Source organism: Lipotes vexillifer, unplaced genomic scaffold (genome assembly GCF_000442215.2).
Source record: "Lipotes vexillifer unplaced genomic scaffold, Lipotes_vexillifer_v1.1 scaffold2385, whole genome shotgun sequence".
Lineage (NCBI taxonomy): Eukaryota > Metazoa > Chordata > Mammalia > Artiodactyla > Lipotidae > Lipotes > Lipotes vexillifer.
Window position 1 is genome coordinate 141723 of NW_006794923.1, and position 23550 is coordinate 165272.

At 39.5% G+C, this 23550-nt stretch overlaps 1 protein-coding gene across 1 annotated transcript in view; it reads left to right on the forward strand.

The window, feature by feature from the left end:
- The window catches only part of F8 (coagulation factor VIII), a 121091-nt gene that overhangs the window by 45340 nt on the left and 52201 nt on the right, over nucleotides 1-23550 (forward strand). Inside the window, exons 11-14 of the mRNA XM_007467355.1 lie at nucleotides 259-473; nucleotides 2038-2188; nucleotides 9289-9498; nucleotides 20278-23356. Of these exons, the coding sequence (XP_007467417.1) occupies nucleotides 259-473; nucleotides 2038-2188; nucleotides 9289-9498; nucleotides 20278-23356 (3655 nt within the window). The remainder of the gene's footprint in view (nucleotides 1-258; nucleotides 474-2037; nucleotides 2189-9288; nucleotides 9499-20277; nucleotides 23357-23550) is intronic.

Sequence of the window (23550 nt, forward strand, 5' to 3'; positions counted from 1 at the left end):
CGGGGCACGAACCCGCGTCCCCTGCATCGGCAGGCGGACTCTCAAGCACTGCGCCACCAGGGAAGCCCCTGAACCTATTTTTATTGTAAAAAGTTGTGTGAATCTTAAACTTATAAGAGGTGCAAATTTAGTTTTCACTTATTGAGAAACTTTATATGTACATATAAATTTGTAGAGCCATTGTAATAACGACACGATTACCAATATGTGCCTTGTTATACTTCTAATCAGGCTATTTTGGGGTTTGGGTGTGGGTAGGAGTGAAGCATTTGAAAGATATGCCGATTCTGCCAGGAGAGATATTCAAATATAAATGGACAGTGACTGTAGAAGACGGGCCAACAAAATCAGATCCTCGGTGCCTGACCCGATATTACTCAAGCTTCGTTAATCTAGAGAGAGATCTGGCTTCAGGACTCATTGGCCCTCTCCTCATCTGCTACAAAGAGTCTGTAGATCAAAGAGGAAACCAGGTGAGTTCACCTCTTTCCAAGTGCCGGGTCTGAAGCTAAAATGGAATGATGATGCACATGAACTTCCAGATAGTATTTCCTGTATTCTCTCGGTGTACATCCACCTGTAGCCTGCAGGAAATACAGTAGTCTGAAATATTGAGCAAAAAAAGAAATGAGCTGGGTTTCTCACTGCTTTTATTGAATTTGACTTTGGTGTAATAAACTTGCCTGCTGGATGGATAGGAGAGCCTGGGCCCTAGGTTATTTCTATAATACTCATTCTCAGTCTAAAATTCCTCTCTCTGTAAGTGATCTTGCCCATTTTTACATGATCAATTACCACCTATTTTCAGGTGACCCACAAATGTATACGATAGCTTAGACGTCTCCCCTGGACATCTCACTGTGGGAGATTCAAAGACACCTCAAAATGAACACATGTGCAGCATCTAGCATAGTGTGCGGTACTTTAGTAGGAGTTCAGTAAATATTTGTTGAGCAAAATTCAAGGCAATATGAAAATATTTCAGAATATGGTTAGAATTTGGACCACTTCTGCCATTTTAGAAAAAATTGTTAAATACTCTGAATTTAAAAAGCTTGATTCTTCACAAAAACTCATTGTTTGGCTGCAAAATAACTCATTGCCGTATTGCTGAGGCTTGACTACATGTCCATTTGGTTATTTATGATATATAGGATTCCTACTAGTCTGAAAACATTTTATGAACTTTAATGCAGGTAAAACATGTGGCGCACAAACCCAGAGACGCATCAGTTTGGCCAAGTATCTTTCCTAATTTTTCCTAATTATAGTTTTCCATCAGTTTTTGGAAGAGGACTGAAATGTACCTATATTCTCCAATCTCCTCCCCTCAGCATTTTAATTTCTGTAGTAATAGTTTACACAAGATGAAATTTATACATATTAGTGAAGTTTATACATTAATTCTTAGTGGATTCAATTAGCAAGTGACTAACTCATGACTTCGGTTCATATACAAACAGCTCCTCCCCACAAAAAAACTTTCAACTTTGTAAACGTAAAACTTAAAAGTGTTAGTGTTAGTAAACATTTTATGGTTCATCTTAACTTTGTTATTTTACTTCTATTTTGTATTTTTAATTTTTCATAGATTGGTAGTCTTGTGGAAGGGCATTTGCTAGATGAAAGTTTAGGGAAGGCATTCACCTTACTTGATTTGACTAAATTGTTTAAGAAAGACATTGAATAATCACTTGGGTCTTTAAAGAGTGAAAATTCTCTAATCTGAACATGGAGAGAATGAGGCTACAGATTCTACCAAAACGGTCAGCCAGCATATAGCCTTGGGTCCAGAAGAAACTAAGTTTAATGGGTCCAGCCACCCTCTTGCCCTGAGGACACATTTGCTCTAAGCATATACTCACTGCTCCCAGGCCCTGGGACATGCCATAATAGTGACCCTAGGGAGAAATGGCATTGAACCAGAGGATTGTAGATACATCATATGCATGCCATCACTTCCATCATAGACTGCTAATTTCTACCTGACAATACTAGTAGCATTTCTTTCTTCCTTTCATTCCATGTAATTAATAGATGATGTCAGACAAGAGAAATGTCATCCTGTTTTCTGTATTTGACGAGAATCAAAGCTGGTACCTCACAGAGAATATTCAGCGCTTCCTCCCCAATGCAGATGGAGTGCAGCCCCAGGATCCAGAGTTCCAAGTCTCCAACATCATGCACAGTAAGTAAGGCAGCACTTGAGTCCAGTGGGTAATGGATAAAGGGAAACTGAAGACACCAAATTGATGTGCAGTTAATTTATATGCCACACAAGAGTCATATTTCCTTAAACATTATTACATATGAACATATGCAATTTTATGTAAATGCATAAATATGATCATATAATGCATATATTTTCTTTTAGAAGGCATCAAATATTCAGTGAAGTTTATTTTTAAAGGATAAATCAGACACACAGTTTTCATTTACCCAAACATACATAAGCCATCCTTAATATGAAATGTGCTCAATCAGTAAATTACACATGAAATACAAAGGGAATGCAATTTTACATATGTAAAAAAATTGCCAGCTATAACAATTTAACAGTCAAATTAATCACGACATTGTACATTTAAAAAAACCCAACGTCTTTTTTTTGCAGCTTTATTGAGGTATAACTGACAAATAAAAATTGTATATATTTAAAGTGTACAACATGATCTTTTTGATATTTATTTGGCTTCCCCTTCCCTCTTATCTTCCCTCCTCCTTCCATATTATACCTTTCCGCTAATCATTTTGTGTCCAGTAGGCCATGTTAAAACATATTTTTCTATGATTATATAATAATATATAAACACATATACGGGGCTTCCGTGGTGGCACAGTGGTTGAGAGTCCGCCTGCCCATGCAGTGGACACGGGTTCGTGCCCCGGTCCAGGAAGATCCCACATGCCGCGGAGCGGCTGGGTCCGTGAACCATGGCCGTCTGGAGCCTGTGCTCCGCAACGGGAGAGGCCCCAACAGTGAGAGGCCCACACACCACAAAAAAAAAAAAAATGTGCTCCGCAACGGGAGAGGCCGCAACAGTGAGAGGCCCGTGTACCGCAAAAAAAAAAAAAAAAAAAAACAGAACCATATACGTTGTATTAGTCTGCTAGGCTTGCCATAACAAAGTCCCAGAGACTGGGTGGCTTCAACAGTAGACATTTATTTCCTCATAATTCTAGAGGCCAGAAGTCCAAGATCAGGGTGTCAACAGGATTGGTTTCTCCTGAGGTCCCTCTCCTTGGCTTATAGGTGGTCTTTCCTCTGTGTGTGCACATGTCTGTGTACAAATTTCCTCTTATAAGGACACGAATCATATAGGGTTAGGGCCCACCCTAATGACCTCATTTTAAAGAATTACCTGTCTAAAGACCCTATCTCTGAATGCTAGGTTTCTCACTGCTTTTATTGAATTTGACTTTGGTGTATTAAAAGTCATTGATATTTTGCTCAATATCTCTGAGGTACTAGGGGTTAGAACCTTCAACATATGAATTTGGGTGGGAGCACATATGTGTATGTGTTTATATACACACACAAGTCAGAATGGTCAAAAATTTGATAAAAAATTTCAGTCTCACTACAGAGAAATGCAAAATAGAGTACCATTGCGATAACAATTAATACCTGTCAGACTGGCAAAATTATAATATAATTATTACTAGTGGGCTTGTGAGTAAAAGGGTATTAGCATACAATGCTAGTGGATAACTAACATAGTCTTTTTGAAACCAATCTGATTGAAACCGTTAAAATTAAAAATATATGCCTTTTGCAGTTCTGGTTCTGTTTAAGATGGAATCACCCTGTCTGTCCTGCTGAATGATAGTTAAGGATTGTTCCATACAAAACGCATGCAGCAGCTATCTGAGAACCCTGAAAAGTAGTTGGCAGCAGGTAAATTGGGGAAGGAAACTAGAAAGATTTAAAAGCATGCAGATTGGAAGTAAAGAAATAAAACTGAATACGACATGATTATCTACATAGAAAATCTCAAGATCACCACAAAAAAGCTCCTAGAACTAATAAGTGAGTTTAGTCTGATTGCAGAATACAAAGTTGACATACCAAAGTCAGTCATATCTCTACGTAACAATAGCCAACTATTGGAAACTTAAATTACAAAACTAATACCATTTATAATAGCTCAAAAAATGAAATACTTAGGCCTAAATCTAACAAAACATGCAGGATCTGTACACCGAAAATTAGAAAACACTGATGAAAGGAATTTTAAAAGACCTAAATAAGTGGAGAGACATGCAACATTCATGGATTGGAAGACTCAATAGAGTGAAGATGTCAGCTATTCCCAAATTGATCTGTAGATTTAATGCAATTCCTATTAAAATCCCAGGAGGATTTTTTTTTGTTGGTAGGGAAAAGTATATTGTAAAATTTATATGGAAAGCCAAAGGCATTAGAATAGCCAAAACAATTTTGAAAAAGAAAAATAGAGTTGGAGGACTCATATTACCTGATTTTAAGACTTACTATAAAGCTACAGTAACCAAGGTAGCATTGTATTGACAAAGGTGAATGACATAGAATATATAGTGCAGAAATAGACTCACACATATATGACTAATTGATTTTTGATGAAGATGGAAATGCAATTCAATGGAGAAAGAATAGTCTTTTCAACAGATAGTGTTGGAACAATTAGTCACCCATATACAAAACGATGAACCTCAACCTAAATCTCGCACTTAAAGATTAACTTAAAATGGATCATAGATCTAAATATATAATGTAAGGGCTTCCCTGGTGGCGCAGTGGTTAAGAATCCGCCTGCCAATGCAGGGGACACGGGTTTGAGCCCTGGTCCGGGAAGATCTCACATGCTGGGGAGCAACTAGGCCCGTGTGCCACAACTACTGAGCCTGCGCTCTAGAGCCCGTGAGCCACAACTACTGAGCCCGTGTGCCACAACTACTGAAGCCCACGCACCTAGAGCCCATGCTCTGCAACAAGAGAAGCCACCGCAATGAGAAGCCCACGCACTGCAACAAAGAGTAGCCCCCGCTCGCCACAACTAGAGAAAGCCCATGCACAGCAACAAAGACCCAACACAGCCAAAAATAAATAAATTAATTTATATTTAAAAATATAAATGTGTAGGGCTTCCCTGGTGGCGCAGTGGTTGAGAGTCCGCCTGCCGATGTAGGAGGCGCGGGTTCGTGCCCCGGTCCGGGAAGATCCCACGTGCCGCGGAGCAGCTGGGCCCGTGAGCCATGGCCGCTGGGCCTGCGCGTCCGGAGCCTGTGCTCCGCAACGGGAGAGGCCACAACAGTGAGAGGCCCGCGTAGCTCAGTCAAGTCAAATTCATGGGTAATTTTAAAATGCTAGTATTATTGTAACATTGGTGTGTAAAGGCACATTTTGTTTTCTACATGATTTAGAAGATTAATATAGTTAAAGAAAAAAAATATATATATATAAATGTGTAATGTAAAATGACAAAAAGAAAACACAGAAGGAAATTTTCATGACCTGGAGTTAGGCAAAGGCTTCTGATAAATGACACCAAAATCAAAATTAATAGAAGGAAAAACTTGATAAATTGGATTTCATCAAATGAAAAACTTTTGCTCTACACAGGATATTATTAAAGAGAATGAAAAGACAAGCCACAGATTGGTAGAAAATATTTGCAAATCACATATCCATATGTAAACTCTCAGAGTCAGCAGTAAGAAAACAAACAAACAGATCCCTAAAAATGTGCAAAAGATTTGAACAGACACATTACAAGAGAAGATATATGGAAGGCACATAAGCATATGAAAAAATACATCATTGGCCATTAAGGAAATGCATATTAAAACCATAGTGAGATACCGCTACATGTCTATTTTAACAGCTAAAATAAAACAAAACGGACAATATTAAATATGCTGGCAAAAGTGCAGAGCAACAGGAACCCTCATGCATTGCTGGTGGGCATGTACAATGGTTTAGTCACTCTGGAAGACAGTTTGGCAAATGCAAATCAAAACCACAATGAAATATCACCTCACACCTGTTAGAATGCTTATTATCAAAATCACAAAAGATAACAAGTGTTGCAAGGATGTGCAGAATGGGAATCCTTGTATATTGTTGGTGGCTATGTAAGTTGGCACAGCCATTATGGAAAACAGTATGGAGGTTCCTCAAAAATTAAACATAGAACTACCATATGATCCAGCAATCCCACTCCTGGGTATTTACCCTAGAGAAATAAAAACTTAGGTTCACACAAAAACCTGTCCATGAATGTATACAGCAGCTCTATCCATAATTGCTAAAACTTGGAAATAATCAGAGAACCTGGAGCCAGCTCCAAACCCCTGAGCCTTGAGCCAGGGACTCTCTGCCAAGCAGCCCCAGGAAGGAAAGCCATATGAATAGAGGAGAAATCCCCCAAGGATGACTCTGCCAATCAGGAGGAGCCAATGGCCAGAGCAAATCTGTGCGGAGGCCCTGGGAGAATCTGCTCTAAGGACGAGATCCCATTAGACCATCTCTCTCTCTCTCTCTCTCTCTCTCTCTCTCTTTCTTTTGGCTGCGCCGCCTGGCATGCAGGATCTTAGTTCCCCTGAACAGGGATTGAACCTGTGCCCACTGCAGTGGAAGCACGGAGTCTTAACCACTGGACCACCAGGGAAGTCCTAGACCATCTCCCTCTTAAATGGGGAGTTTATCCTATCTACATGGGATTTATTTCTAGTAATTTGTGTTTCCTTTTTTTCTAAATTTTTAGTATTTTCTCCTTTATTTTTTGATCAATTAAGTGTTTTTAAATTCCGATTTTTCTTTCCTATTTTGGGAGTTATGCACACGTCTTTTCCCGTTGCGGAGGGAATACCTTTGAAATTTTACCCTTTGTACACAGACTGTTGTTTGTTTTGTTTTGTGTCCAGCATTATTAATATAAAATTGTCATATAAAATTGTATAAGTTTAAGGTGTATAACACCATAGTGTTAGCTAACACCTCCACCAGATCACATAATTACCATTTCTTTTTTGTGGTGAGAACATTTCATATCTACTCTCTTAGCAGGTTTCAAGTATATAATACAGTATTATTAACAAAATCACCATGCTGATCACCAGAACTTATTCCTCTTACATAGCTGGAAGTTTGTACCCTTTGACCAACATCTATCCATTTCCCACACACACACCCCAGCCCCTCGTAACCACAATTCTACTCTCTGTTTCTATGAGTTCATATTTTTTAGATTCCACATATAAGTGGAATCATACAGTATTTCTCTTTCTCTGACGTATTTCACTGAGGATCACATTTCCCTGATGATTAGTGATGTTGAGCATCTTTTCATGTACCAGTTGACCATTTGTATGTCTTCTTTGGGAAAATGTCTATTCAGTTCCCCTGCCCATTTTTAAAATCAAATTGTTTTTGTTTGTTTGTTTTGTTATTAAGTTGTATGAGTTCTTTATATATTTTGGACATTAATCCCTTATACATGCTTTGCAAATGTTTTCTCCCATTCCATAGGTGGTTGCCTTTTCATTCTGTTGATCGTTTCTTTTGCTGTGCAGAAGATTTTTAGTTTGATGTAGTCCCACGTATTAATTTTTACTTTTGTTGCTTGTGCTTTAGGTGTCATATCCAAAAAATCATTGCAAAGACAAGTTTGCCTATGTTTTCTAGGAGTTTTACAATTTCAGGTCTTATGCTTGTCTTTAATCCATTTCAAGTTAATTTTTGTGTATCATGTAATGTAAAGGTCCAAATTCGTTCTTCAGCGTGTGGCTATTCAGTTTCCCCAGCACCATTTATTGAAGAGACTATCCTTTCCCCATTGAGTATTCTTGGCTCTCTTGTCATTTATCAGTTGACCATATATGTGAGAGTTTACTTCTGGGCTCTTGATTCTTTTCCATTGATTTATGTGTCTATTTTTATGCGAGCGCCATACTATTTTAATCACTACAAAGGTAGTATAGTTTGAAATCAGGAAGTGTGAGGCCTCCAGCTTTGTTATTCTTTCTCAGGATTGTTTTGGCTATTCAGGGTCTTTTGTGGTTCCATATGAATAGTCATATTTTCCATCAGCGTTTACCAAATAGTTCATTCTTTCTGCTACTGTTTTGGAATGCTCTCTTTGTCATATATTAAATTTCCATTTATATCTGTGTCTGTTTCTGGACTCTATATTCTGATTGACATAATCATCTATACCTGAATTAAGACTGTGCTTTTAATTATGATAGCTTTAAAATATCTTTTAACACTTTGTAGGGCAAGAAACTTTGATTCTCAATTAGTTGCACTAAGCTAGTGTCTGAGCATTGCTTAGTGGATTTGTGGGCCTCCACCTTGCAGAGTAAACAAATGTTTATTGAATGGATGGACAGATAGATGTATGGAAGAGGCTTTCAGAAACAATTCTGTTTATAAATTGAAATCTGTGTTACTTTTACTTACTTTTTATTTAGAAATAATTTCAAACTTTCAGAAATGCTGCAAGAATAGTAAAGTCCCATATACCCTTTATCCAGATTCACTCATTTTTAAGATTTTGCTATTTTTGCTTTATCATTCTCTCTTTCTTCTATATATACTTTTTATTACTTATTTTCAACTTGAGAATAGGTTGTAGGTATCATGCCCCTTTATCTCTTAATACTTCATTGTGTATTTCCTATGAATAAAGATATTTGCTTATATAATCAAAGTGCAGTTATGAAATCCAGAAAATTTAACAGTGATAGAATACATTATCTAACACATTTATACAATAAACTTACCTAATTGGTAGCCAATACTCCAGTTGTATCCATCAGTACTGTATTTTGTAGCATTTCCTCTCTCTGTTTCAGGGTCTAGTCATGGATCTAGTTGTCCTGCTTCTTTGAAATCTGTTTCCTTGAATTTGGAACACTAGCAGATACTAATTTTGATCACCAGATCAAGAGTTTTTTTCTGTTTTTTTCCTCCGTGTAGTTATTATTTTTCTCCTTGCAGCTAATAATCAGTGTATAGGGAGATACTCTGAGAGCATGCAAACGTCCTGCTGCTCATCAGCCTGCCGCCCACCATACAGCATCTAAATCCATCAGTACTGTGATGGTCTGTGACTCTCTGCACTTTGACACTGGAACCTAGCTGATCAAGTATTAACAATTCACTTTTTTGAAAGGTATAATGTTATCTCTTCTTGGGAATAAGATAACGGGCATAACATATAATCATTTCTAATCAGATCATGACAATCCAAAATAATACATGCAGATACTGCTAAAATCTTTTATTCTCCATTCTTTTTACAGGCATCAATGGCTATGTTTTTGATAGCTTGCAGCTGTCGGTTTGTTTGCATGAGGTGGCATACTGGTACATTCTAAGTATTGGAGCACAGACTGACTTCCTGTCTGTCTTCTTCTCTGGATATACCTTCAAACACAAAATGGTCTATGAAGACACACTTACCCTATTCCCCTTCTCAGGAGAAACTGTCTTCATGTCAATGGAAAACCCAGGTTAGTTATTTATATTATTCTTTTACTAACAGTGGTGTTTGCTTCACTAGCCATTCACATGTTCTTTTGCCCACTAGCTTACATTTGGGTAGATACTAAATGGTTCAAGTGATTTTGGTAATTACAAGGCATTTCAAAGACAATACCACATCAAGTATTTAAGTTAAAAGTCTTTGTTCTAAAAAGTGCTTTTACTTGCCATCGGCCAAAATTTTAAGTGTGTTTACTAAACTGTAGTGGTGAATATACATTTATACATGCAGTTAACACGGAGGGACTAAACGTGTTTCTGTGTACCTTGTGAACATTGGTATTGCTGGGAAGTACATCATTATCTCCTTTTGCACACATAACATCAAACCACTGTGCAGCCTTCTAGACGAATGTGGCTGTCAGCTTCTCGCCCCCTCTCTCCCTCCATAACTACCGCAAGGCTTTTTTTTTTTTAACATCTTTATTGGGGTATAATTGCTTTACAATGGTGTGTTAGTTTCTGCTTTGTAACAAAGTGAATCAGTTATACATATACATATGTTCCCATATCTCTTCCCTCTTGCATCTCCCTCCTTCCCACCCTCCCTATCCCACCCCTCCAGGCGGTCACAAAGCACCGAGCAGATCTCCCTGTGCCATGCGGCTGCTTCCCACTAGCTATCTACCTTACGTTTGGTAGTGTATATATGTCCATGCCTCTCTCTCGCTTTGTCACAGCTCACCCTTCCCCCTCCCCATATCCTCAAGTCCATTCTCTAGCAGGTCTGTGTCTTTATTCCTGTCTTACCCCTAGGTTCTTCATGACATTTTTTTTCTTAAATTCCATATATATGTGTTAGCATACGGTATTTGTCTCTCTCTTTCCGACTTACTTCACTCTGTATGACAGACTCTAGGTCTATCCACCTCATTACAAATAGCTCAATTTCATTTCTTTTTATGGCTGAGTAATATTCCATTGTATATATGTGCCACATCTTCTTTATCCATTCATCCGATGATGGACACTTAGGTTGTTTCCATCTCCTGGCTATTGTAAACAATAGCTATTGTAACAATGCAATGAACATTTTGGTACATGACTCTTTTTGAATTATGGTTTTCTCAGGGTATATGCCCAGTAGTGGGATTGCTGGGTCATATGGTAGTTCTATTTGTAGTTTTTTAAGGACCCTCCATACTGTTCTCCATAGTGGCTGTACCGATTCACATTCCCACCAGCAGTGCAAGAGTGTTCCCTTTTCTCCACACCCTCTCTAGCATTTATTGTTTCTAGATTTTTTGATGATGGCCATTCTGACTGGTGTGAGATATTATCTCATTGCTTTTGAGAGCACCAGCCCAGTGTTGAGGAGGAACAGAGGCCCGGCCTAAATCTAACACACACTGTTGCAGCTGAGTAACAAGGGCTCCTTGTCCCTCCCACCCCCATCATCTGCAGAGGGAAGTACATAAAACTACCTACACACTGTAGTTATTCTCTTACACTTATGGCTTTTCTGGAGATAAATTCTCATGGGGAAATTTCTTGGGAATAAAAACCAATCTCATCACATAAAAATATAGATTCACCTTCATACCCAGAAACTTATCTTACTTCAAGAAATGCAGTTTTGTAAGAAGTGAGTGAAGAACCTGAGAAAGCTCCAATAACACCTCTGAAAGTATCTTGTTTATTCGTGTTTATGTCTTTGTTATCTGTTTTCCAGCTAAGTTGTAAGGTCTCTAAGGACAGGGACCTTGTTATCTTACTCATCACTGAATCCTGAATGTTAACAGTGCATGGCCTATAGTAGACTCTTAATAAACATTTTTTCGATGAATGAATGAATTAAATACCTGCAAAAATATTATAAAACAGTATGCATAATATGGTTGTAATTGTCTAAACCAAAGAAAGAAAGAAAGTGTGTGTGTGTGTGTGTGTGTGTGTGTGTCCGTGTGTAGGCAGAGAAAGATATTTAAAATATCAATATTTTGAGAAGCTTTTAAACTACTTTGGTGATCACTTAAATTCTAAAGACAAATTAAAACTCTGCTTTATGTGTCTTGAGGGAAAAGTCTGATCCCTTTTATTTGTCCTTTTGTGTCTGGCTTATTTCACTTGGCATAATTTTCACTCAGCCAGAGTCATCCACGTTGTGATATGTGTCAGTGCATCATTCTTCTTTTTTAATTTTTATTTATTTATTTTTTTAATTCATTTATTTTTGGCTGCATTGGGTCTTTCGGTGCTGCGTGTGGGCTTTCTCTAGTTGTGGCGAATGGGGGCTACTCTTCGTTGCGGTGTGCGGGGTTCTCATTGCGGTGGCTTCTCTTGTTGCAGAGCATGGGCTCCAGGTGCGCGGGCTTCAGTAGTTGTGATGCACGGGCTTAGCTGCTCTGTGGCATGTGGGGTCTTCCTGGACCAGGGCTCAAACCCGTGTCCCCGGCATTGGCAGGTGGATTCTTAACCACTGCGCCGCCAGGGAATTCCCTGTCAGTACATCATTCTTGCAGCTCACTTTGCACCCTGCTTTAACCGCATATCACCACAAAAAGATGATAATTATGTGATGTGATAAAGGCACATAGCTACCACTATGATGGTAATCCATATTGCAGTATATAAATGTATCAAATCAATGCACTGTAAAGGTTAAACTTACACAGTGGTATCTATCAATTATATCTCAATGAAAAAAGAAACTAGTGAGTAGGTTGGTCACCTGTTTCTGTAAATAACGTTTTGCTGGAACATATACACAAAAGACATACAATTAATTTTTGTATACTGACCTTGTATCTTGCAACCTTGCTAAATTCACTGTAAGATCTGGCAATTATTTTATAGATTCCCATAAGATTTTCTTGTACACAATCAAATTGTTGCAAATATTGACAGTTTCAGTTTTTCCTTTCCAACACTTATGCCTTTTATTTCTTTTTTTCTGTGCCTTAATTTTGAATAAAACTGGTAAGAGCAGGGAAAAACCCCACATATCAGAAGTTTTGATGAGTCATTTTTATTATCAATTATATTAAAATATTAGAAATATTTTCTAATATCCATTGTGACTTCTTTTATTCATAATTATTAAAACTGGTTTACTAAATTCCTAGACATATGGATATTTTCTAGTTTTCTGTTGTTCATTTCATATTTTTATTTCACTGTGGTCATATAACGTACTCTACATGATTTCAGTTCTTTGAAATGTGGTGAGAGTTGCTTTATGCCCAGCATATGGTTTACTTTGGCTAATGGCTTGTTGGAACTTAAGATGAATGTGTCTTTGCAGTTGTTAGGTGGACTGTTGCATGTACGTCAAGTTGCTTGATCATTTTGTTAAAATCCTTGTAAGTTTACTGATATTTTGTCTGCTTCTCACAGTTACTGAGAGAACTATGTTAAGAGCTCTACCTATAATTGTTGGGTTTGTTGTTTCAAAATAAATGAGGCAAAATAAAATCAGGTGCTTACAAGTTTAAGACTGTTATGTACTCTTGTTAAATGAACCATGTTATCATTGTGAAATGTCCTTCTTTTTCTGAAGCAGTACTTGTTGCCATAATATCTGCTTTTTCTGAAATTTTTGTGCCTCAATCACCTTTATTTTGGTTAATGTTTGTGTGGTATATACTTTTTCCATTCTGGTACTTTCAACCTATCTATGCGCTTACATTTATAGTGTATCTCCTTAACATTTCTTATAGTGCACGTCTGCTGGTTAATTAATTTTATCAGGTTTTGCTTGTCTAAAAAGTCTTCATTTCTCCTGAAATTGTGAATAATATTTGCACTGCGTACATACCAATGAAAATAGCTCTTGGACAAATCTAGAACGGAATGAAAAAGTATCGGAAACACTGTGGAGCACAAACATGAGGGTGGGCAAATAGGAGAGCGTATCAAGAATGTGACTTGTGTCATTCTGTCCCTCGGTCTGAAGCAGCTTGGTGCCAAAGGGGATCCCCTGTAAGGGATTTCTTCCCATGGGGAAAGGACAACAGGAGAACTGTAACACCTCTTGTCACCACCAGGAACACCAGCAGCCTTCACCACCTGATGGACCTGCTCAGAGTCCAAGCCGCTGCACTCCCCCCAGAGGAGGAGCTGCATCCTCCCCTCAGGGCTTAGGCCTCCCCCAGCACCCACCATCTTCAGGGCTTGAGTTGCTGGTGTGCTTGCAACTCAGAGCCTGAGGACCCCATCATCCCTGGGGCCCATGTTGCTGCTCTACCTTGCCCCTCCAAGCACCAAGACACCACTGCACCCCACCCACCAGGACCTGAGCTGATGTGGCATGCCCTAAGAGAATGTGGACCCCAGCTTCATTGGCGATCTGTGCATGCCTGTGCCTTTGAAACTGGCACCACTACAGCAGATGTGCTCACACTCCAAGCTCAGGAGCCATGAACTACACTGTCACTCTGAGCACCTGCACCCCAAACACTGGCACCACCATCAATGCATGTACATCTCTGTCCCAGAACCCAGCACTGCCATCAAGGCCTGTGTGCTCATATGCCAGACACAGCACCAAGAAGAATCCCCTCAGCTAGGACCTCAGTCTGTGGGTGAAAAGATGAACAAGAGGACCCCAGCATCCTTTGCCATCTAGGAGGCCAACAACCCTCACCGCTACTTCCATCACAGCCACTCACAGCCTTGACCACCAAGGACCCTCCACAGTCTTCACTGACATTGACCTCAACTGACAGAGCTGCATGGAGACTGTGCTGTCATGCCCTCCCTGGAACTGGAGCTGCTGAACTGCAGAAGAAAGAAAGAGAGAAAGAGGGAGGGAGGCAGGAAGGGAGGAAGAAAGGAAAAAAGAAAGAAAGGAAGGAAGGAAGGAAGGAACCCAGAAATCCTGGAGCTAAGGAATATAATGAACGAAATGAAAAATGCAATAGAGGAGCTTCAACAACATACTTGATTAAGCAGAAGAAACAATCTGCAAACTCAAAGATAAATCTTTTGAAATTATCCAGTCAAGAGGAGAAAAGAAAGGAATGAAGAAAGCCTACAGGATTTATGGAATACCATTAAATTTTTCCAGAGAAGACATACAAGTGACCAACAGGTATATGAAAATGTTCTCAACATCACTAATCATCAGGGAAATGCAAATCAAAACCACAGTGAGTTATCAGCTCAGACCTGTCAAAATGGCTATTATCAAAAAAATCACATGATAATAAGTGTTGGCAAAGGTGTGGAGAAAGGGGAATCCTTGGGACTTGCCTGGTTGTCCAGTGGTTAAGACTCCATACTCCCAATGCAGGGGGCCTGGGTTCAATCCCAGGGAACTAGATCCTGCATGCCACAACGAAGATCCCACATGTTGCAACTAAAGATCCTGCATGCCGCAACTAAAGATCCCGCATGTCACAATGAAGATCCTGTGTGCCGCAACTAAGACCCAGCACAGCCAAATACATAAATAAATATTTTTTAAAAAAGAAAGAAAGAAAGAAAAGGGCATCCTTGTGCATTGTTGGTGGGAATATAAATTGGTGCAGCCATTATGGAGAACAGTATGGAGGTTCCTCAAAAAATTAAAAATAGAACTACCATATGATCCAGCAATCCCACTTCTGGTATACATACAAAGGAAATGAAATCAGGATCTTGAAGAGATATCTGCACTCCCATGTTTATTGCAACATTATTCACAATAGCCAAAACATGGAAACAAGCTAAGTGTCCATTGATGAATGAATGGAAGAGTAGAAAGACCCTGAGCTCACCTGCTCTCACAGGCACACCGAATCACAACTATTTGCAGAACTACCATCAGTGGAAAAGACTGGAACCTACCAGAAAAGATTGTCTACAACTAAAGATACAAAGAAGGAACCACAATAAGATGGGTAGGAGGGGCATCATCATGATATAGTCAAATCCCATACCCCTGGGTGGACAATTCACAAACGGGAGGATAAGTACCATTGCAGAGGTTCTCCCCAATGAGAGAGGGGTCTGACCCCATGTTGGGCTCCATAGCCTGGGGGTCACATACTGGGAAAACGAGCCCCCAGAGCATTTGGCTTTGAAGACCAGCAGGGCTCACTCTCAAGAGTCCCAGAGAGCTTTGGGAAGTAGAAACTGTACTCTTAAAGGACGCCCACAAACTCTCACATGCTCCGGGATCCAGGGCAGAAGCAGTAATAGGAGCCTGGGTCAGAGCTACCTGCTGATCTGGAGAGTCTCCCAGAGAGGTAGGAGGCAACTGCAGCTCACCCTGGGGACACAGACACTGGTGGCAGCCATTTGGGGAGCTCATTCTACTATGAGGACACTGGTGCTGGTAAGCACCATTGTGAAATCCTCCCTCTAGCTTATAAGCCTCAGGACCCATCCCTGCCTGTAGGCAAAAGTGCTGAGACACCTCATGCCAAGCAACTAACTGGGCATGGGCACAGCCCCACCCACCAACAGACAGGCTGCCTTAAGACCTCCTGAGCCCACAGCTGCTCCTGGACAGGGCCCTGTCCACCAGAGGGCACGGGATCTGCCCCACAAGCCAGTGTGCAGGCACCAGACCCGGGACCCCCAGCGACCTCCAGCCAGAGACCCTGGGACCCAGCTTCACCCACCAGTGGGCAGGCACCAACCCCAGAATCCCCTGGACTCTGGCCCTGCCCTCCAGTGAGCCTGCTCTAGCCTTGGGACCAGCTTCACCCACCAACAGGTGTCACTCTTTGTCACTATTTGCTATTACTATTTGCAGATGACATGACACTATACATAGAAAATCCTAAAGACACCACCAAAAAACTACTAGAGCTCATCAATTAATTCAGTGAAGTTGTAGGGTCCAAAAATAATATGCAGAAAATCTGTTGCATTTCTATACACTAACAACAAACTATCAGAAAGAGAAATTAAGGAAACAATCCCATTTACAATCACATAATAAAGAATAAAATACCTAGGAATAAACCTGCTTAAGGAGGCAAAAGACCTGTACTCAGAAATCTATAAAAGATGCTGATGAAAGAAATCAAAGATGACACAAACAGATGGAAAGATATACCATGTTCTTGGATTAGAAGAATCAATATTGTCAAAATGACTATACTACCCAAGGCAATCTACAGATCCAATGCAATCCCTATCAAATTACCAATAGCATTTTTCACAGAACTAGAACAAAAAAATTTTTAATCTATATGTAAACAGAAAAGTTAATGAATAGCCAAAACCAAAAACAGAAATATAGATCAACGGAACACGATAGAGAGCCCAGAAATAAACCCACACACTTCTGGCCAATCTACAACGAAGGGTGCAAGAATACACAATGGAGAAAAGACTGTCCCTTCAATAAGTAGAGCTGGGAAAACTGGACAGATACATGTAAGAGAATGATATTAGAAATTCTCTAAGACCATATACAAAAATAAACTCAAAATAAATTAAAGACCTAAATGTGAGACCAGATACTATAAAACTCCTAGAAAAATACATAGATGAGACACTGTGACATAAATAGTAGCAATATTTTTTTGGATCTGTCTCTTAAAGGAGATAAAAGCAAAAATAAACAAATGGGACCGAATTAAACTTAAAACTTTTGCACAGCAAAGGAAACCACTGACAAAACAAAAACAAAAAGACCACCTACTGGGACTTCCCTGGTGGTCCAGTGGTTAAGAATCCGCCTTCCAATGCAGGGGATGTGGGTTGGATCCCTGGTCAGGGAACTAAGATCCCACATGCCACGGGGCAACTCAGCCCATGCGCGCTCTAGAGCCCATGTGCCACAACTAGAGAGAAGCCCGCCTGCCACAACAAAAGATCCCGCATGCTGAAACTAAGATCCAGTGCAGCCAAATAAATAAATATTTTTTAAAAAGACAACTTACTGAATGGGAGAAAATATTTGCAAATGATATGACCAACAAGGGGTTAATATCCAAAATATGTAAACAGCTCACACAACTCAACATCAAAAAGACAAACAGGGGCTTCCCCGGTGGCGCAGTGGTTGAGAGTCCGCCTGCCGATTCAGGGGACGCGGGTTCGTGCCCCAGTCCAGGAGGATCCCACATTCTGCGGAGCGGCTGGGCCCGTGAGCCATGGCCGCTGAGCCTGCGCGTCCGGAGCCTGTGCTCCACAACGGGAGGGGCCACAACGGTGAGAGGCCCGCGTACCGCAAAAAAAACTCAACAACAACAACCACCCAATTTAAAAAATGGTCAGAAAGCCTGAATAGACATTTTTCCAAGGAAGGCTCACAGATGGCTGAGAGGCATATGAAAAGGTGCTCACCATCATTAATCATCAGAGAAATGCAAATCAAAACCACAATGAGATATCTATCACCTCACACTTGTCAGAATGGCCATCATCAAAAAGACAACAAATAGCAAATGTTGGCAAGGAAGTGGAAAAATGAAAGGCTAACACAATATTGGTGGGAATGCAAATTGGTGCAGCCACCATGGAAAACAGGATGGAGGTTTCTCAAAGAACTAAAAGTAGAACTACTGTATGACCCAGCAATTCCACTCCTGGGTATATATCCAAAAAAAAAAAAGAAAGAAAACTCTAATTGAAAAAAAAGATGTGTACCCCAATGTTCATAGCAGCATTATTTACAATTGCCAGCCTGAGTGTCCATCAAAAGATGAATGAGTAGTATTTTGCCCTTTGCAGCAACATGGATGGACTTGGAGGGGATTATGCTAAGTGAAATATGTGAGACAGAGAAAGACAAATACTGTATGATCTCACTTACATGTGGAATCTAAAAACTACAACAAACTAGTAAAGATAACAAAAAAGCAGCGGACTCACAGATATAGAGAACAATAGTGGTTACCAGTGGGGAGAGGGAAGGGAGGAGGGGCACGATAGGGAAAGGGGATTAAGAGGTACAAACTACTATGTATAAAATAAATAAGCTACAAGGATATATACTACAACACAGGGAATATAGCCAATATTTTGTAATAATGATAAATGGAGGGCATTATGCTAAGTGAAATAAACCAGACCAAGACAAATATTGTATGGAATCACTACTATGGGAAATCTTTTTGAAAAAAAGAAAAAGTAGAACTCTCAGAAACAGATAGTAGAATGGTGATTATATCATGTTTTGTAATCTTCTTTTTTTGCCCTCACTTAATAATGTATTTGATGTTTTTCTATATCACTAAATATAGATGAACATCATCATTTTAAAAGATTGGTTAATATTCCATGCTAGGGATATTGCACTATCATTAAAGAGCTCTTGCCTAATGAAGCCTGAGGTGTGCTCCTACCCACTTGTGATCAGCTGGGCTCTGTCTCTCTAGGTTACTTTGATAGGAACTAGCTCCTAGTGGAGTGGGAGATTGGCAGCTGAGGTGTCTCCAAGGGAAATATAAGTTAATTTTCTTTGCATCTGTGGTTATATCTCCTTCCTTATTTCAAATTTTATATGTGTGGAATTTCTTATTTTTATTTGGTTATTTATTTTATTGAGTTTTAATCAGAATCAACTCTTCTTTAAGCTCTTGGATTGAAATTTATTAATTAATTACTATAATGTTTTAATTTATTTTTATTCACACATGTAATACAAAAAAATGTCCTCATTACAAAAATTCAACCAGTACAGATATAACTAAAGTTCCTCTTGATCACTATTCCCAATCCCAGGCCCTTCTCAGAGTATGGCGGATGTCATTCTAGACCTGTTTATGGAGTTTCATTTCCCCTTTTCTCACCCAATTACTGTCTTCCTCAGGAAAAGGAAGTATTAGATTTATCTAAGTTATAACAGTGGAATTTTTTAAGTGAAAAACCTTATTTAAATTACTCATTTCGGCTCCAGTCCTGGTCTACTCTGACCCAACATGGTTTTATACCATCAAAAATATGCTTTAAATATCATGAAATTGGGCTTTTGTATCCCATGTCTTCGTATTTTTTAATATACTCCTTTATTTTGGTAGAAGACATTCTCTAATCACTTCCTGAGAATGGCTGAATTAGAGGTAGATATTCTGAATCCTTGTATATTAGAAAATCTCTTTATTCTCATTTCCCATTTGAGTGATTATCTGGCTGCACATAGATTGCAGTGTGCATTAATTCCAGAATGTTTGACCACAGGAACCTTTTCCATGGACATCCCATTGTCTCATAGGGCTCTGTGGAAATATACTTTGAGAAAAGTTTTCTCTTTGAGGAAAAGCTGTATTCAGTTAAGATTTTGCTTGCAAATATTGTGACTTGATGAGACTGTTCAGGTACCTGATGGATAGCTTAGTAAAGGTGTATTTGTTTTCATTTATGTTTATGCATATACTTTACCACCATGAAATTCTTTTACTCAGATAATCCTGTTCATAGTAGAAATTAATATTGCTAGAACTGAGGTGGGATTTTATGTTATTTGTATCCTAAAACTAAGTCCTGCTCCCTTATGCTTACTTATCCTACAAATTGGTCACCAAAGAGTTCTGTGTGACTAGTAAGACTCTCCACTATTGTGTATAATTACATTTCTCCATTTTATCCATATATATATATATATATATATATATATTCATTTTAAATCACAGCCCTTTCTTGTGGTCACAAACAGATATACCACAACAGCAGCAATGCAAAACCACTTTTACTACCATTGTTGTACTACTGTTCCACGTGTCAGGGATTTAACCTAACGACCTGCAATATAATGGTACTGAGTAGTACTTTTTCATTTATCTGGGAATAGAAGAGAACCTCTAACACAGATCTTGCTTGGGACCTGGGTTATGAGTAACCAGAGTCTTATTCTTCCTCATCTCCAGGTCTGTGGGTTCTGGGGTGCCACAACTCAGACTTTCGGAACAGAGGCATGACAGCCTTACTGAAGGTTTATAGTTGTGACAGGAACACTGGTGATTATTATGAGGACACATATGAAGATATTCCAACCTTCTTGCTGAATGAAAACAATGTCATTGAACCCAGAAGCTTCTCCCAGAATTCAAGGCACCCTAGCACTAGGCAAATGCAATTCAAAGCCACCACAACTCCAGAAAATGATATAGAGAAGACTGACCCTCAGTCTGGAGAGAGAATGCAGCTGCTTAAAGAACAAAGTGTCTCCTCTAGTGATTTGTTGGTGCTCTTGGGACAGAATCCTACTCCACATGGATTATCCTTGTCTGATCTCCAAGAAGCCAGAAATAAGGCTAATGATCATTTACCTAGAGCAATAGAAAGAAACAAGCGCCCGTCTGAAGTGGCACATCTCACACCAGAGCTCCATCACAGTGGGAAAATAGTATCTACACCTGAGCCAGAGATGCCGTTAAGATTGAATGAGAATTTGGGGACAACTGTAACAGTAGAGTTGAAGAAACTTGATTTTAAAATTTCTAGTTCATCGAACAACCTAATGACTCCACCAACAATTCTATCAGACAAGTTGTCAGCAGGTACTGAAAAGACAGGTTCCTTAGGACCCCCAAATATGCCAGTTAATTTTAGTAGTCAATTAGTATTTGGCAAAAATTCATCTCACTTTATTGGGTCTGGTGTACCTTTGGGCTTGAGTAAAGAAGATAATGACTCCAAGTCATTAGAAGCAGTTTTAACAAATAGTCAAGAAAGTTCACTGGGAGAAAATGTATTATCAGTGGAGAGTGATAGGTTATTTAAAGAGGAAAGAGTTCGTGGACCTGCTTCATTGACCAAAGATGATGCTTTATTTCAAGTTAATATCTCTTTAGTAAAGACAAACAAGGCACCAGTTAACTCAACAACTAATGCAAAGACTCACATTGAGGACCCCGCATTATTAATTGAGAATAGTACATCAGTCTGGCAAGATATTATGTTAGAAAGTAATACTGAGTTTCAAGAAGTAAGTCCCTTAATTCATGATGAAATGTTTACGGACAAAAATGCTACAGCTTTGGGACTAAATCATGTGTCTACTTCATCAAAAAATATGGAAATGATCCACCAAAACAAAGAAGGCTCCGTGCCAGTAGATGCAGAATATCCAGATACGTCGTTCTTCAAGACTCTGTTCTTGCCAGATTCAACAAATTGGGTAAAAAGGACCCATGGCAGGAACTCCCTAAGTTCTGGGCAAAGGCCCAATCCAAAGCAATTAACATCTTTGGGATCAGAAAAATCTGTGAAAGATCAGAATTTCTTGTCAGAGAAGAATAAGGTGGCAGTAGGAGAGGATGACTTTAGCAAGGGCACAGGTCTTAAAGAGATGATTTTTCCAAATAGCAAGAACATATTTCTTACTGACTTGGCTAATGTCCAAGAAAATGATACACAGAATCAAGAAAAGAAGTCTCAGGAAGAGATAGCAAGGAAAGAAAAATTAATCCAAGAGAATGTAGTTTTGCCTCAGGTGTATACAGTGACTGGAACTAAGAATTTTCTGAAGAACCTTTTTTCACTAAGCACTAAGCAAAATGTAGAAGGTTTAGATGAGGAGACATATACGCCAGTACTTCAAGACACCAGGTCATTGAATGGCTCAGCAAAAAGAGCAGGGATTCACATGGCCCATTTCTCAAAAATAAGGGAGGAAGCAAACTTGGAAGACTTGGGAAATCAAACAAAGAAAATGCTAGATAAATATCCAAGCACCACAAAGATGTCTTCTATTCCAAGTCAGCAGAAGGCTATACCTCAACGTGATAAGCGGGATTTGAAACAATTCAGACTCCCACTAGAAGAAATAAAGCTTGAAAGGGGGGTAATTTTGAATGACACCTCAACTCAGTGGTCCAAAAACATGAAATATTTGACCCAGGGCACCTTCACACAGATAGAGTACAACAGGAAGGAGAAAAGGGCCATTATTCAGTCATTCTTATCAGATTGTTCTATGAGGAGTCATGACATCATTCAAACAAATGGCTCTGCATTACCCATTGCACAGGTATCAGTATTCCCATCAGTTAGACCTACAGATGTGACCAAGATTCCATCCCAAGACAACTCTTCTCATCCTCCAGCATCCGCCTGTAGTTATAGCTTTGTGGAAAGGAGTTCTGGGGTCCAAGAAAGCAGTCATTTCTTACAAGGAGCCAAGAGAAATAACCTTTCTTTAGCCTTCCTAACCTTGGAAGTGATTGGAGGTCAAACAAATATCAGCACCCTAGGGAAACGGGCCACAAACTTACTCATGTACAAGGAACTTGAGAACACTGTTCTCTTGAAACCAGGATTGCCTGAAGCATCTGGCAAAGTTGTTCATCAGGAAGACTTTTTCCATACAAAAACTAGCAATGGTTCTCCTGCCCACCTGGATCTCAGGAAAGAGATATTCCTTCAGAGAACACAGGGACTTGTTAAATTGAATAAAGTAAATAGACCTGGAAAAGTACCCTTTCTGAAATGGGCAACAGAAAGCTCTGAAAATACTCCCCCCAAGCTGCTGGGTCCCCTTGCTTGGGATAACCAATATGCTACCCTGATACCAAGAGAAGAGAAATCCCTAGAGAAGTCACAAAAACACAGAGCTTTTAAGACAAAAGACATCATTTTGCCCCTGGACCCTTGTGAAAACAATCATTCAATAGCAGCAATAAATGAAGTACAAGATAAGACCCAAAGAGAAGCCACCTGGGTAAAGCAAGGAGGGACTGGAAGGTTGTGGTCTCAGAATCCACCAGTCTTGAAGCGCCATCAAAGGGAAGTAACCCTTACTACTTTTCAGCCAGAGGAAGACAAAATTGACTATGATGATACTTTCTCAATTGATACGAAGAGAGAAGATTTTGACATTTATGATGAGGGTGAAAATCAGGACCCCCGCAGCTTTCAAAAGAGAACGCGACACTATTTTATTGCTGCAGTGGAGCGGCTCTGGGATTATGGGATGAATAGATCCCCCCATGCACTAAGAAACAGGTATGGGTACACTGATTATTCCTTTGTCCTACTGTTGTGACCTTTGATTTTACCAGGTGCTGAAACAATAGGAAAGGCACAACCAGCAGTGAGACTCCAAAGATTGAGGAAACTGAGAACCAGATGGCAAAGTCTAGATGAAGCTGAGGAGCAAATGGGAGATTAGATGATGACACTAACAATGAGAGTTACGG